At 29.3% G+C, this 18,497-nt stretch overlaps 1 protein-coding gene across 1 annotated transcript in view; it reads right to left on the reverse strand.

The window, feature by feature from the left end:
- tai (taiman) overlaps window positions 1-18,497 on the reverse strand; it is a 126,697-nt gene that overhangs the window by 72,398 nt on the left and 35,802 nt on the right. The window contains exon 2 of the mRNA XM_065502396.1: window positions 16,961-17,134. Coding sequence (XP_065358468.1) covers window positions 16,961-16,989 — 29 coding nt within the window. The 5' untranslated portion in view covers window positions 16,990-17,134. The remainder of the gene's footprint in view (window positions 1-16,960; window positions 17,135-18,497) is intronic.

The raw sequence follows: 18,497 nt of genomic DNA on the forward strand, positions 1-18,497 counted from the left end.
TTGATACAATCATTTTAATCGTAAATAAACCATGTTATGGTTACCACAATCATGTTAATAGTTACTGTGACTATAATATTGTTAAAATAAAATTGTAACACTATTTAAATGGTTACAGTAAAAATGCACAACTATATTTTTTCTCTGCGTGTATGTTAATATATTATTATAAGTTGTATGTCTAATATAGAGAAAATCATCTTTACATCGATACCATAAGTTTTGCCCTAACTTGCAACCTTCCACATTTATGTATGGTGTTACGTAAACTCCAGTGTACTGTTGCATTAATAAAGTGTATTTTTTTAAGTCCTTACGAAAGGGTTAACTGTCAAACAAAATGTCATACTGCGCGACATCAAACACGACGTATTTTTGTGTAAAATTGGAGTAGTTGGCTTTAATTTCAATATTCTTAATGTTGCATGGAAAATTTAATTTCTAAATTGCAACTGTCGCCAGATTAAAAACATTTGATTTATTTACAACAAAAAACAGCATTTTAATTAATTTCCATATAATTTTTTCAAGAATAATCAAGTGCAACTCTTTAATAGCATCTTCTATATAGTGTTTCTAATATTTAAAACAAATTATCGTTTTTCATAAATTAAATAAATTTATTGATTTCAGTGTTACCGTTTGGTTATTATTTTGAATTAAAATGAGCTAATTTTTTTGTTTATGTATAGATATGAACTTTTGGTAACACTTAAAATTTCATACATTTAAAAAACATATGTAAAAATGTTATAGGTCTTGTACAAAATATTTATATAGAAATTATCAACAACATTTGTACAACTATTGTAAATTCTGACGACTTATAACTCATACGAATGTACAACGTCAGTTGTGAATTGAACAAATTTGTTTAGTAACAACATTTGAAAAATAAGAAATATATAAAATTTTTCAAGAAATGGAGTAAATTTTTTTTTTTCATTTTTGCTTTGTGTAGATTTCAATTATTTAAATATGTATGTAGCACTACAAGAGTTTAACCAGTACATTATTCAAAGCAATACAAAGCTATCGTTAAAATTTAAATAAAATACTTTTTAAATATGATGAGATGACATTGAATTCATTGATGGAAGGTGTATGCAATTTATTACTTTCTTCATGAGACCCATTCAGTCCTGTTTTTTATGTTTAATTTTAGCAAGAATAATAAAAAAATACATACTGCATTTTTATATTATGTTTATTGTAATAAAAAATCACACAGACTCTATCGGAGAAAAATAAAAATACATCTACAAAATATTTTACTACTCGACCAGCAATGTGAAATAATAATACTTTTTGCCTTGTGGTAGGTCGCTCTGGCAGGCTCTTTCTTTAAATTTTATACAACAACGATTGTCCATCACATGTGCAGTAGGGATATAACTTTTGCTTCACGCACCAAACGCAATAAAGTTTTTCATAAAAGATTTTCAATTATTTGGAAATACAATATATTTTATTTTAATAATAACTGCGGACATACTTCAAAAGATAATTTTTAAATAAGGGAAGAATCCCTCACACTTGCCAAAAAAAAATTAAATTATTTATATAATTTTTCAAAGAAAAAAATGTGCAGTTATTATTATTTTTTTTATATTTTACGATTTTTTTATTACAAAATATTCATACCTACATATAGACATGTACACTAGGGTGACCAGATCTCATATAGGGGGAAAAAATTCGGATTCTTGTTCGTCTGGACCCCACAAAATGATTTCCCTTTCCAGATATTGAGATAGCCGAAATTTGAGCTCGATTAAACGACGATAACCCGTCGCTCAAACTTTTGAGGTGCATTTATAGGGGAAAAATGCAATTTTTTAAGTTATTTTAAAAATTTTGCCATTAAAAAATTACTTTTGCAATTTAATTTGAAAGAATAGAAATGTGTACGTATTTGTCGTTCTAAAGAGATATAAAATACTAAAATTGGTTAAAAATTGTTAAAGTTATTAAAAATTCCCCAGGCCATTAACGTTGCTCAGGTCATTAGAACAAGAAATGTAGTAACAAAATTCACATATTTTGAGAAATATTAAAATAAAAGCTTATTTTTACTTAAAATATATCCATATTTACTTATATATGAGTTGTTGTCTTCGTAGGATACCGTTAACCTATTCGCAGGTATAACCAAAAAAAAATAATTTAACGGCATTTTCAAAACTCCAATTTCAAATTTTTTAAACAAATTTCATAATTTTTGATCTTGATTGATTTGGTGACATGAATTTTGTATATATAAAACTTATTTGGAGCGAAATTTGTGTAGCTACATACTAAATTAAACATTTATGACCGATAAAGTCCAATTTCGGGAGGACATTTGTATGGGGGCTAGGTGAAATAATAGACCGGTTTCAGCCAATTTCAATTGGCTTCGTCCTTGGGCCGAACTAATTATATGTACCAAATTTTATTATGATCGGTACATAATTAGTCATAGCTCCCATATAAGACCCGCTTCCGAAAATCACTTTAAAGTGCATAAATCTCTTAAAAATGATGGTATACATACAAAATTCATGATATATAAACTTTTATATAGACACAAATCACATGACCTAATTTCATGGTGATCGGTCCATAATTGGATTTGTAATCCAGTTATTGAGCAAAAAAGGTGAAAAATTGGTAAAAAAAAAATTTTTCCAAAAAATAGCACTTTTGCGATTTTTAAGGCACTGGATGTACTTTTTTCGGATAGGTGTGTTCCGCTTTTTTTTCTCCTATTCAATATCTACAACTTTGCTTCAACCACAAAAGAGATATTCCTTACGGTATACCGAGATATAAAGTGATAAAAATCCACCTTGAGCCAAAAAACTTCGTATGGCCATTAAATTATTATGGCAGCCAAACTTGACAAAACTAATGATGCAGAAGTTTTTATTTTTGGGGCTACTTTCACGTGCAATTGTCAGAATTGAGTCCCAAAATTATGTGTTGTACTGTGTAACGTTATTAATATTTTATTGAGGATTTTTGAAGAATAAAATTGATTTTAACCCTTTATTGTACTTTTGATTTATTTTTTCCCCCTGTAAACGCACCTCAAAACTTTAAGCGACGTGCGGCAAGGGTTATCCTCGTTTAATCGAGCTCAGATCTGGAAATGGGAATCGTTTTGTGGGGTCCAGACGAACAAAATTCTGCCATCGATTTTTTTGGTCACCCTAATGTACACAGAAACATACAACGTACATAGATAGATACGTTTGCAAATACATACATATTCATGAAGGGATTTACAACTTTTTTTATTAGTGTTTTGTTTCAAACCAAACCACCAAATGAAAACGCTGTATGTAGAAATGCTTAAAGAACTTTTATCTACAAAAATAAAATGATTTTCTCTTATGTTTTGTTTTTGGTTACTGTAAAATTTATACCCTACTTACCCTAATTTTTAAAATTTTCTCTTGCGACCCAATCGAGTATATAATATGCTGGATCCTTATATATCCGATTAATATGTATACCCCAGATAACGTATAGTCATTAGAATATGGTATTGCTAGTCAGCAAAATGGTTCAAAAAGTTACTGAGATAAATAAAGGTAGTGTATACTAGAGGGCTGCACAAGCACATTCATTTTGTCGTCTTCTCTGAATGATCTGCTTCACATCACTCGGCAATACTGTAAAATTCCTACACTTGTACTCTATATCATACACACATTGAAAAGTGAATGAGTATTGTGCGCAACAAAAATAAAACGAATGTGAGTTTGTTTTGTATACGATCGTATTATACCATGCCCTGCCGCAAGGCGAATTTATACAAGGTGGAATCAGTCAAACAGCTGATAACTTTTTTTGCTTTTTGTTTCTAACAATTGTCAAAACTTGTTTTTATATTAAATACACACAGTTACTAAAGTATACGTACGATCGACTTTTTGGACCTTTTTTAAAAATCTATATATTTAAAAATATAAGGCCTAACTCATTCATTCACTCACTCACTGACTCATCAGTCATGAATAAGTCAGGCCTTGTATTTTTATATATATAGATTTTTAAAAAAAAGCCCCGAAAAGTAAATCGTACGTATAATTTAGTAACTGTGTGTATCTACATGTCGGTGATATCGAATAAAATGTATAGAAAATTATAATGATTACGAGTGGTAAAACTTGCCCTTTTTACCCGTTTTTACTACACACTTGACGCTTTTCTTCATTTCTAAAATGGCAACACTGGTAACGACAATGACAGACATTCGGTAACTTCCAAAAGCATGGTTGGTATCTTTTTTAACTGTAATGTAAGATTTTTTTATATAAATTCCGATGCACAGAGTTGGTGATTTAACCATGCAGACCAGTGGTAAACATTTATTTAAGAAGAAAAATTATTAGCAAATCTAATATCTTTTAAGTGCTGATTGTGCAAAAACCTCCGTTTTATTAAAAAAAAATACTCATTTCAAATTTTCGCATTTAATGATTTTAAATAAATAGCGGACAAACACTATTTCAGATATTTATTGGCACTTGTATACGTTATCAACTTTGTCCGAAATTAAATAGATCGCAAGGATTGATTGAAAATACAACGGAGACTCTTTATGGGTGAATGTATAAAGTTAATGTCGTTTTAATTTTAAATGTTCAATTATATTTCACCGTATGTTTAGTAAATGTTACTTTTTTAATTAAAGTTTTTGAAAGTACGAGTATGTAGATTATATGTATGTACAGTTACGAACAAGAAAATAGCATTACCACTAAGAAATTTTTTTGAAACGTCGTGCAAGGTCTTTAAAAATGTTAAACTTAAAATTTTGTTTATACTCATAATCGGTCAAGCCTGTACATTTTTTGTGAGATATTCTTTTAAAAAAATAATGATAATTTCGGAAATAAACGCTCTTATATATGACAATATGTATTTTTTTATTAACATTTTTTTTTTTAAAGAAGTCAAATATTTTTTAAGATTAAAGTAAAATTTAGTTAAATATGCTGAATTTATTGTATTTTTAATGTTAAATATAGTTCTTTTTTATATAATTCCTGTTTTAGTGGGTTGCGCAATACATAGCACCATTGCTTAGCGAAAATTAATTTTAAAGTAAAAAAAAATAAGGAAAATCTTTTCCATATTTTCAACTTTATATCAAACGCTATTGAATAGAAAGAAAAAATAGAAAATATGAACTGCAAACGGAAAACTGCACCTCAGGAAGATTGAAATATCGTCAGAATCATCAAATGCAATCCATTTAAACTGGTTTTATTTGGAAGTTCAGGCTGTAGTTTATATATTCGACGTCCACTCTCATTTGTATGTCAAACACAGTACACTGTGAAAAAAGTTAAAATATTTCAAAATTTCTATTACTGCTATTATCTTGTTCGCAACTGTATATGTCAAGTTTATATATTTGAATGGATATTTGTTATAGGCCCACATCTATGTGCATTAGGGTGGTTTTAAAAAATCGATGTCGGATTTTTTTTGGGGCACCCAAGGCATATTTAACCAGGTGGCAGCGTAACGCCAGCTGACTATTTTTTGCTCTACTCGTGTTTTGCCTTGTGAAATGTCAAAAGCTTGTTTACAAAAATTTTTAAATTTGTTATAAGATTAAAAAGATTATTTTATATTTAAAAAAGTGAGTATTTGTCACCCTTTATGTGTATAAAATATTTAAAAGTGTTAAAAAAAAACTATTTCATTTATAAAAGTGCGTTTTTGTGAATTTTTTTTGACACTTTACACGGTTTTGCACAAACAAAAATGATTATTGTTCTTGTATTGTTGTAATTGTTGTAGTTACGCTACCACCTTGTTAATACATCTTGGAGGCACCCGCCTAAAATGTTTAATTTTGTTAGATTTTAAGATTGCCAAAGTTTGAGCACTATTGAAAGATGTTGTAATCTGAGCTTGACTTTTCGCTATTGTGTAGAATATAAAATATTATAAACAGTATGGCCTTTAATTTGATGTATGACACGGCCAAATAGCTTTAGCCGTTCCTGAGATATAGGTCACCGAAGTCGCCAAACTGCCAAAAAATCGAGATTTCATAACTTTAAGGCCCCAGTGACACGGGTTAACATCTTTCAATTGTGCTCAAACTTTGGCAATCCTAAAATCTGACAGAAAGAAACATTGTTTTTTAACCCAAATACCTGACATAAAAAAATTAACGGTATACCATAGCAAACATATTTAAATGAAATGGGATTCCAAAGTACAAGTATTTATCCATAATAAGCAATAATAATACATACAAATAACGCATCTTCGCATTTTTTTACCCTATGAGATAAAACCACCCTAATGTGCATGCATAAACAAGCAGAGTTTAAATAATTTCGGTTTTGCTTTTATTTCATTTCTACTTTACTCATCACGTAAATATTCGTTGTTGTGTTACGATGATAATTTTATATGGCCTACTTTCACTTTCATTTTCTATTTTATCACCACATTTTTTTTATTTTATTTTTATTTTTTCGTGTTTTCTTTTTCAACTGAATATAGTGGAAAGTAATAAAAAGTAGAAAATGACGAAAGTATGAATAAAAAATAAATTCAAACGCAGACAATTAATCGTTAGGCCTAATAAGTTGGAAAACGACCGGTCGACTAGGTCGCGACCTACCGTGGGTTATAGGACTTGCTGAGTACATTACAAATTGTGTCAAAAAATCTCAGAAACACCCTCAAATTCAGAAATTATTCTGAGAAAACCGTTTTCAGTAATGTTCGTCAACTTATCGATCTGTAACTCAGTCAGATCAATTTATGAGTTATTATAAGCAGGGCAAACAAAAATATGCAATATCATATTTTTTGCTGTGCGTCGTATATGAGTTAGTTATTTATCGATTTCAGAAAATTTTAAGAATTTTGGCATTGATTTATTTGTTAGTGCATATTTTTGCATTTTTGGCTCCTTACAGCATATTTTAATTTTTATAGCATATTTTTGCATATTTAACTCATAACTGCATATATTTTTTTTCATTATATTTTTTTAATATAATTTTATTGTTTGCAATGTAATTTTTTATGTATTTCTATATTTTACTATTTTGTTAAAGTCCAATGTTAATTGGCCTAACTAGTTAATGAAAATGTGAGAGTACGCACAATCGACTTATCTTCATTGAACTTAAGGGAGCTTAGTTTCCATATATTTGAATTAAATTAAAAATATACACACACAAATATCGAAAGTAAGAATATAATAAGAAATCATTAAAAAACAATATAAATGGATATCGATAAACGAAACAGTGGATGAGAACTGGAACAAATCATTCCTTTAGAGTTTGTGAAACATAATTAAAATTATAAAAAAGTGCTATTTAAAGCTTTATGTAGAATAGAAACACCTCAAGAAGTTTATACGGAGCATCCTCTCCCTACTGATCCTATAAACATTGGGATTGAGAAAGTAAAATATTATGCTACTATTTACTAAACAAATTTTCAAGTATTAGGCAGTTTAAAGGATGAGTCAAATCAATCGATTAAGATTGTCTAGGAAACTCTACGGAAATCTGAAACAATGATTTAGTTTGAAAATTTAAGTAAACGCCCCCGTATTCATAAACAATTTTTAAATATAAACAACATTTTAAAATCAAATTTTGTACGAAAATTTTGCTTTAAAACATTTGTCCAATTCACAACGTAGTTGTATGTTGTACGTTGTATGATACAACTTTTGTCGTTGTGAACACAGATTTAGCAAAGTCGTATGTTTACATTGTCAAGCCTTGAAAATGCCAAAAGAAACAGATCAAAACAAAACATTCCAGAGTCTATTAATATGTAAAATTAATAGTGTAGCGAACAATAGCAAACTAATGTCTGAATTGTGTAAAAATGCAAAAAATTGACAAATATTTAAAACAAATTATCGTTTTTCATAAATTAAATAAATCAACTGATTTCAGTATTACGGTTTGGTTGTTATTTTACACTAAAATTAACATTTTTTTTTTGTTTATGTATAAATATAAACTTTTGGTAACACTTAAATTTTCATACAACATTCGAAAAACATACAGTGACGGACATTACAATAGAATCACTACCAATATTTCATATAAAACTATGATTTATATATAATATATTAAACTCTATTTTTATTTTGCCTTTGAATTTTGTTATAATTACAATATTAATAACATTGTTACTTTTCAAATTAAATGATATGAAACGAAAATTTTGTTGAATACATTGCGACAATAAATAGAATCACATTTAAAAAATTAAATTAAAAGTTGGCTCTGACTTTTCATTTTTGGATTTTTTTGTTAATGAGAAAATATTTTAATAGTAATTATTAAATATTAGCTATCGGTAATAAAATATTTATCAAAAAATGGGTCGCGCAAAACATTGCACTGAAGAAGAAAGGAAAATTATTAAAAATTTAAGTTGTTCCGGCCGATCCCAGAAATTAGTTTTCAATGCGTTATCCATCCGCAAGCCGCCACGTTCCATAGGAAAACCATGAAAAACTAGTCATCATGAAGATAATTTAATTGTTATAATATCCAAACGAGATCCATTTAAGTCCGCTGACGCAAGTCGGAAGGAGGTTGGTTGTGAAGTATCCACAAGAACTATTCAAAGAAGATTGGTGGATGCTGGTCTGCATGACAGAACTTCAAGAAAAGTTCCTATGCTCACTAAAAAGCACGTGGCAGCAAGAAAGAAATTTGCCAAAGAACATAAGGATTGGTGTGGCCCGGAAAATATAAAAAAGTGGCGAAATGTGTTGTGGACGGATGAAACAAAAATTAATTTTATTGGTAGCGATGGTAAAACATGGGTCAGACGTCCAAAAAATTCTGAATTAGATCCTCGGTATACAACAAAAACGTTTAAACATGGAGGTGGAAATATTATGATATGAGGATGCTTCTCTTGGTATGGCGTTGGCCCAATTTACTGGATTAAGGAAAATATGGATAAGCACCTGTACGTGAATATTTTGGAAAATGTTATGAAGCCACATGCAGAATGGAGTATGCGTTTTTAAGATGTTCTTTAATTTTTATAAGTATTAGACTGATTGATTCTATTTTAATGTCGCGTATCTCATTTAGTTTTTTTAAATTCGTCATAGTTTTTAACATAAGAATGTGTTATTTTTTTATTTTAGTTTTATTTAGTTTTTGAACTAAATTCTGTAGTTTTAATGATTTACTTAATTTTATATGTAGTGATTCTATTGTATTGTCCGTTACTGTATGTAAAAATGTTGTAGGCAAGGTGTATTCAATAAGGTGAAGTTACGAGCACAGCTGATTTATGTTGTGTTTAAAAATGTCAAAAAGTTGTTCGACATATTTAAAATGAAAATAATAAAAAAAACTGAAAATTGTTTAAATATGTATGTATGTATATTTGTTCAAGCAACCAAAAACAATAATATCTGCAAAAACAAAATATGCAATATTGGAAATTGTTTGGTGAAAATGCATCACATTTATAGCTTTTGTTGAATTTCAATACCAAACTCCTTAGAATTTGGTTGTGTATTTTGGACGTGGTTTTGTATTTAAGACAGACGGACATACATAAATGGATAATTTGATAGTTCCGCTGGAATCACCCAGCTTTCTATCCCCGCTCGCAGTTTTTAATATTAAATCTTCAAAAAAACAATAGAAAATACAATTAATTGATTTTTTATTTGTTTGTTTTTTATATTTTTCATACAAAAACTTATAATTTATTTATTTTTTAATTGTTTGTTTTTTATATTTTTTGACATTTTCAATCTCTTGACAAATAACAAATATTGTCTTTGTTGTATTTGTTGCCGAGACGCTCTCACCTGATTAATACGCCTTGGTTGTAGGTGTTGTACAAAATATTTATATAGAAATTATCAACAACATTTGTACAACTATTGTAGATTCAGACGACTGTACAACTTCAGTTGTGAACAATTGTTTAAATTTTTTTTTTTATAAATAAAATTTTATTTAAAATACTGTGCAAAAAAAATAGTGTTTCATAGAAAAAAATTAAAATAATTACCTATGCTCGAAATTGACACTTTTTTCTGTAAAGAGGAGCAGAAAAATTTCGAAATTTTTCAAAAAATATTCCATAATATTTTATCAAAATACATAACTCGTAGTAATTAGCTTCCAACTAGCACAGTGTTATTGTTGAATTTGAAAAATTACGAAAAAAAATAAAAAAGAAAGCGAATCTATTTACAAAAACTTACACAAATTCTTGGAATATAGATTATGCATACATTTTATGAAAGCTTAATTCTTTACCAATCCATAATTGTTTAAAATTTTTAAATCGGTCTAAAAATTTGTGAGTTAAAGGTACTGAAGTACTATGACCTACAGTAAAACAGTATTTTTCAAAATAAATTAAAATGTTGAGGGTGTTTCAAAATCTTTGAAAACGGTTTTAGTATGTCCTCACCTAGGCCTACAACCTCCATTATGTCGCTTTTCAATTTCTGACAAAAACTGTTATTTTATAGCAGAGTGTAATAATTAGAAAAAAATACAAGTTGGACCACCAATGCACTATGTTTTAAGATCAATTTTATTAAGAAAATGTACGAATGACAAAAATGCCAATCAAACTCACTAGTTCACTGCCGGAGGAATATCAAACAAAATCATATACATACTATATAATTTCCAGCGGAGTGGAAATTGTGTTTAGCAATTGCAATAGTATCGTCTATTATTCCAAATTTATCTTTAAAATCATCTTTTTTAAGATAAAAAGTAAAAAGAATTCCTTAAAGTAGGTTTAAAGTGGGATCGAAACTACTTTAAAATTTTTACACTTAACAATTGTTTATCAAAGGCATCTTAAGTAGAGTGTCCAAAAAACCGGCAAATTTGAAAAACCGGTTTCCGGTTTAACCGAAAAAGTGTGTTTTTGAAAAGACCGGTTTTCATTATATTATTTAAAAAAAAACCGGTTAAACGGTTTCGGTTTTTGTCTTCAAAAAAACCGGTTAACCGGTTTATATTCAATTTTTATTTAATATGAAAAAGTTCTCCTTAAATTTATTTTTATTTGTGGACGCTATTGGGAAATGTGTTATGAATTGTGTACTAAATCTTCGGAAATTTTGCATTTTTTAATTCTTAATAATCTATCTTTATGTAATTATTTTATATCTTTTACAAAATATTGTCAAATAAAATATATTTCATTAAAACCGGTTAACCGTCTTACAAAAACCGGTTTGTAAAAAAACCGAAACCGGTGGAGTTTACAATGATGAAAAAACCGGTTAACCGGTTTTCGGTTTCGGTTTTGGATACTCTAATCTTAAGCTTTTAATCGTTTATGAACACAACTTTATGAACATTTTCCTTGGTTTATAAACCTTTTGTAAATTTTTATGGTTGGTAATTAACTAAATTTATTAAAATGAAATGAAAATTATTGTATGTATATTATAAGGAACATATGAGTATGAGAAAGTATAGAAAGAATTTATAATGAAATTTGCTTTCCAATTTTATATTTATTGTGAATTAGTGAAGTCCACGTCCCCATGGAAATTGTATTTGGTCACGAACTAGCATGAATGTTAAAACCATTGGGAAACAACCAGCCAACAAGAAGTCCTACATAGGAGTTCATATGAGTTTCTCTAACAAAGCACAGTGGGGCAGAATCAAATTTTTTTGGAAAAAAATCTGGTATTTCTAAACGGCTGGTCCGATAAAATTTGAAGTGGGCGTAGCCAAGGAGTATTCGAGTTTAAGTTATTAAAATGGGCCCATCCGATTTCAAAGATTTTTATATTTTTGGAAAGAGCTTGGCTAAAAACATGCTTGCGTGAGCTATATATCTCTTATAATTTCCGAGTTATATTTTAGTTTTAGAAACTCAATAAATATGTAATATGTAATACATATTTAACTCGGAAATTATAAGAGATATATAGCTCACGCAAGCATGTTTTTAGCCAAGCTCTTTATTTATTAACAAAACTCAATGAAATTTTCAACATTTTTGAATTTTGTCATTCTAAATAAGAATGTGTAAAAAAAATTGTCCCTCAATTCCTAAAAATTGGTGCGAAAATCCCAAAAATGGTATTTTTTTTACAATTTTACAATAGTGTCCACATTTCCTTCGGGGCTGGGAAAATACTTTGGGGATAAATAGGAAAGATATCAGGGTTTCAAAAGCTGTTTTCCATTTTCTGATCCCAGCTTTGGGATTTTAGAACATATGGCCCAAAGTTGAAATTTTGATAAAAAAATAGGTCACATTCCGAAGGGTGTAGAGGCGACAACTTCGGAAAAAATGGGACATGTTTTTTATATCAGAATATTCTCCGTAAAGATACCTTACAGAAAAATATAAAATTGTTATACATATGTATTGTTAAAAAAAATTTATTTTTAATAAAAAAAAGAGTTAAGTCCCCTTTTCGGCCTAAAAACAGCAAATATTAATTATTTTTTGAATATATAAATTGAAAATCGTTTATTTTTGGATCCATAGTTGATATTGCTTTTAAATCTTTTGTAAGTTATTCGTAATTTAGTTGTCTAACTAACAAAAAAAGCAGACCAAGGTTTCGCAAAATTTTAAAATTTAAATTTTGATATGTTTTTTCAAGACCTAGCCAAGCTCTTTCCAAAAATATAAAAATCTTTGAAATCGGATGGGAAACAAAAAAATACACGTGTTTAAAAATTTTACATGTCGAAGGTACCCTATTTTAATCCCCCATAGCGCCGCCCCTGGATCAGTTTTTGGCTACTTATGACAGATTTATTTCCAAAAATTTTTGATTCTGCCCCACTGTGCAACGTTTCGAGAGAGTTTGCAAAATTACACATTAGACTTTTTGTTGGAGCAACGACAAAAATCGTTTGTATATATACGAGTACAAAACATACAAAATAGTTCAATGTCAACTGGGGATGAAATGTTTAGTTCGCATTCATTTTATTTGTATGGTTAAGGTTGGTTTAATGTAGTGGTAACTCAAAACTTCAGTTTTAAGATTTATTTATGTTTTTAACCAAAAACATACAACGCATTTTGTAATTTAAGACGAAGGCAAACATTTATTGCATTGTGAAAAAATTATCATGATTTTCAAACATTAAAAATGTTTATGTATGTATGTAGGTACGTACGTATGTACGTACGTATGTACATGTACATTAGGTGGCGCAAAAAAGTTGTGGATGTTCCTAACTAAAATAAAAGTGTTACTCATCCAAGTTTCTCGAAATTTCGGCTTTGGCTTCAGTATTTGGAGAGCTGGATCAAATGTTTATTTGATGCAAGTATTTAATTAATATAATATGTTTGCATATGTTAAAATGCAATGAATGCACATTGGTTTAGAAACTATTTGAATGGGCTCGTAGCTCGAATGGGGGGTGGCCTGTTTCAGCTTTTTAAGACGATTAACCGGTTTAAACGAAAAATATTTTCTAAAGCTTATTTGTACATACAGTGGTCGACATAAGTCTACGTACGACCACAATTTTTGCCACTTTATGAGAGAAAACCCGGTAAATAAAAAAATAATAATGTAGTTTTGTTTGAAATCTATTTTTATTGCTATGCACCAAAAAAAATGTTGTTGCAATGTACTTGCAAAATTATTCATAAAAAAACAATAAAAAAAACATTGACAAAAGTCTACATACGACTACAGCATGTCCTGTTTTTTTTTTGAATACTAAGCAATGCAATTTATTAAGTCTACAGATCAATAAATATTCAGTTACTTCGAAAACACTGGTACAGTTAAAAACAAGCCGCGAAGTGGTCGCCCAAAGAAACTACATCGTAGAGATGTAATCTTGATTTTAAAAGAATTCAACAAAAACCCAAACGTAAATACCACAAAATTGGCCGAAGAACTCGCAACAAGATCAGATCGTAAATTAGCGAACGGATCGCAAACTTCGTTTGGAATTCGCCCAAAAGCACTTTGAAAAGGACATGGAATTCTGGAAGCGCGTTTGGTTCACTGATGAGTTGAAGTATAACATATTTGGAAGTGTTGGAGAGAGATAAAGTATGGCGCAAAACAAATACAGCAATGGATCCGAAAAACTTACCTGCTATAGTTAAGCATGGTGGTGGCAGTTTGATGGTTTTCTGGAGTGGGAAAGTTAGTGATTATTGATGGTAATATGGATCGTTAACAGTACAAATCCATTTTGGAACAAATTTTGAGAGCACCAGTTGATATTTTAACTCTTGGTTAAAGTTGGATATTTCAGCAAGATAACGATCCGAAACATACGTCTCAAACTGTCAAAGATTGGCTACTCTACCATGCCCACGACACTTGTACACACCACCTCAAAGCCCGGACTTAAATGTTATTGAGCGCGTGTGGGAAATTCTACAACGGAAGATCCGAAAACATCTTATTACTTGTGAACCAATGTTAAAAGAGAAGCTTCCACAAGAATGGCAAAATATAACGTCCGCAAAACTGTAAAATTTAGTTACTTCGATGCCCAGACGCTTGTATATGCCCGTGGTGGCCCAACGAAATATTGAATTTAATGAAAATTTGTATTCGCTGAAAAATGTTTATTTAGTGTACAGATCGTATGTAGACTTTTGTCAACATATTTGTTTTAATTTTTTGTGAATAACAGTTTATATTAATTATAAATTTAGCGATGTTTTTTTGTTATATTAATAAAAATGCATTTGAAATAAAACTGCATCATTACTTTTACTTATTATGGTTTAGAAGTCCGCGAGTTACGAAAATAATTGTCGTACGTAGACTTTTTTCGGTCACTGTACATATTTTTGAAAAACTTTGATAAAAATATTGCACTATTTTGTAGGCTATCATTATCAATACAAATATAAATATAAAGCCGAATATAGCTCTCTTACTTGTTTTAAACTAATTTTAGTTGACCATCCTAATGTTCATACATTCATACTTAGTTCGTAGTTATTTACTAGTTTGAGAGCTAACAATCAAATTGTATTAATAATATCAAAACTAAAGGTTATTATTAGTTACGGTCTAATTATGAAACAAAAAATAAATTAAAAATATTTAATAAACTTAAATTTGAAAAAGATCTGCTTTTATATAATGTGACAATGTTGAGTAAAGATGTCTTTTCTAATTTAGGCATTCTACTTTTTTATGTCTTAGAACATTTCTTTAAACATTTACCATCATTATTATATTTTTATTACTGTCAATGTCAAAAATTAACTAAGAATGAAAATCAAATAAGAAAAATAAAAAACAAGAAAGAGTCTTATATTCGGCTGTGTCGAATCTTGTATACCCACCCACCATCAATATGTGACAATAAAATATTTTTCAAATATAGGGGTAACATGGGGGTAGGATCAATTATGGACCGATCCCCACAAAAGTTGGAAGACAGATTTAGGTTCATATAAAGCTTGTTTATTTCCAGTTTCATGACTACATTAATTATTATAAGAAAATTATGAATGTTCAATTAATTTTCTGAGAGAGACCTTGTATGGGGATTAGGGACAAATGTTGCCCGATTTTCGCCATACTTTACGATATAATTTCAGGGAACTAATTTGTACAAAATCAGGATTGCCTGGGGCTAGGTGAAATCATGGACTGATATTGCCCATTTTCAATATTAAGCAAACCTTATCAACAGCCATTAAACATCTTTCGTTTGCGCCCAATAGTGTTGTTAACAGACAGACAGGCTGACGGACATAGCTAGAAGTGTGTGTTATAAAAATATATGGCTGTTAAATACATTTGTATTTGTAGAAGATGCATCGAATTAAATTCTATAGTCTTAATTATAATTTTTTTCATAATTTCATGTCACCTACCTGCAAAAACATATATAATATCAAAAAAATAATCAACAAAAAATATGTTTTTTTTCATATTTTTGAAATCGATAGTTTTTGAAGATTTTCCCTACAAAATTAGATTAGATCATTGTTAAGGTACTTCAAATAATTTATAATAAATAGTTTCTCATTATATTATTACAGTTTTCTTTTCATAAAAATTAAATTTATTTACAATTATGTATGTGAATTTGTTTTATTGCAATTATAAGTTTTTACTGCTTTTTCCCCCTCCTACCAATTATAATTGCAGTTGTGTCGACTAATGGTGAGGTTGTGTTTATTGTTGTTACGAATGTCTGTTAGTTGTCAATTAAAACACACAATACACTACATACTGAACTACAGCATGAAAAACTAAACTACTGTAAACAATTACATTTATTTACTTTATATTTCTATGCAAAGCTCATTTTCTATTAAAAAAAACTTTCACTTTCAATGATTACAATTAGAAAATATTAAATAAACTACAGAGATAGATACATTGTGCTGCTCTCATACCGTGCATTGCAACAGACATCAACGAGTATAAACCTACATATTAATTAAAATCGTGAACAAAATTTAGATTTTATCGAAATAAATGAAACCAAACATTCAAATGTTCAAATAACTCCAATGTACGTATATTATTAGTCAACTAGCCTGATCCTTAAATTGGACTTTTCTAAAAACCAAATTCCAATTTTAGAAAAATTCGATGTTTACAGTTTGAACACTTGATTTGATGTTTTAAGTCAAAGTACTAAAAGCTATATTTCTAAAACATTCGAAATTCAGCGAAAAAAAAAAGCATTTAAGTTTTTATTTTTAAAATTCCATAAACGAAATTTCAAACATTTTTAAGAACAACCCTCCTCGTGCAAAAAATCTTTGTTATATAATTTTTTCACGATAAATACAACTATGTGTGGTTTCTACTTTGTCCATGTGTATGGAGGGTAAATTTTCGCTTGACCGACAAACCGGTTTTTTATAAACTCTATCTTATAACAATGAGGATTCACCCGTTCTACATTAAATCATCGGTATTATTAGTTTTACATTATTATAAGAAAATCAATCGTTGTTTGTTAAAACTTACCCTGCATTTTCGGCTGCAGCAATTGACATGTGGTGTTGGGGCTCATCTGTTAGCTGCAGCGTTAGATAAGCCCGTTTATTTATTGTTGAGTGATTTAAAGGTGAATTTATTAACAAACACAAATAATAAACTTTTTATTTAAATTTAACACGTTTACACACTAATTGTTTAAAACTGGAAAGAGAAAAAATTAAAAAATTTACATATTTATTTTAAATTGTGTCAAGAAATATAAAAACATGTAATAAATAGGCGGACTGCTTTTTTAAATACATACTTTAGGGTAGTTCAAATTGTAGGGGACCGAAAAGGCATATCGCACATTCTTATTCCATTCGAATGCATTCCAAGAAACTTTGCCGAAGAAACCGTAGCTCAAAAATTAATTTCGAACCGTCGGATTTCATTAAGAGAATGTCAAATATTCGTAAATTTTCCGCTAAAAAAGTCGATAAAATCCAAAAAAAAATATACGAAAGCATATTGGCTTCAGGAAATAACATTTTTTTATTGCCTCGATTCTTGAATTTATGGAAAAGTGTCTATTTTAAAAATTACGAGGGCTTGCCATTAATTTTTGTGCTATGTTTCTTCGGCAAAGTTCCTTGGAATGACCCGTAGAACAATAATCGCGATGTGGCTTTGTCGCAAACAATTTTACCCACCCTAACATACGTACATATGAATGTATACAATTATTCGAATAGTCAATCGACAAAATTATTATAATAAACGAGTAACTGTCAACAAATTAAATAACCTACAACTTGTGAACTTTTTTGGAAAATAATTGCAAACATATTACACTGTACAACACCAAAAAAAATTACGAGGTCCGACCAATAAATTTTGATAGAGGAGACAAGACACGTGTATCGGTGTTTTGAAAGTTTACATCGGAATTTCATTTAAGGGGGGGGTTAAAGTTTCCCATCTCTGGCACATTCTTATTGTTAATCGTCATAAGAAACCATGTGATCCTTACATTTTAGGCATAAAATGTGTTCAGCAAAGTTATGTAAAATGTTACGGAGAATATTTTTGTGGAATATGTTAACCCTCTAAATCCTCAAGGCATGGGTCTTTTTTGTCCTTCTTTTAAAAATGAGCAAAAAACACCATTACAACAGGGATTTAAGGGGTGAAAATGTTCCGCAAAAATATTATCCGCAAAATTTTACTATAAGTCCCTAAATACACCAAAGCGGAAAATTCAACCCGAAAGTCAGAAATAAGACATAAATTAACCGTAAGCTCTCTTTTGTTGTGTGTTATTTCTGACTTTCTAGTTAAATTTTCCGTTTTGGTGTATTTAGGGACTTTAGTAAAATTTCACGGATAATATTTTTGCGGAACATTTTAACCCCTTAAATCCCTTTTTAATTGTGTTTGCTCTTTTTAAAAAGAAGGACAAAAAATACCCATGCCTTGGGGATTTAGAGGGTTAACATATTATACAAAAATGTTATTCGTAATATTTTACATAAATTTGCTGAATACATTTTATACCTAAAATGTTCTTTAACACATTGACTGC

Source organism: Calliphora vicina, chromosome 2 (assembly GCF_958450345.1).
Source record: "Calliphora vicina chromosome 2, idCalVici1.1, whole genome shotgun sequence".
Taxonomy (NCBI): Eukaryota; Metazoa; Arthropoda; class Insecta; order Diptera; family Calliphoridae; genus Calliphora; species Calliphora vicina.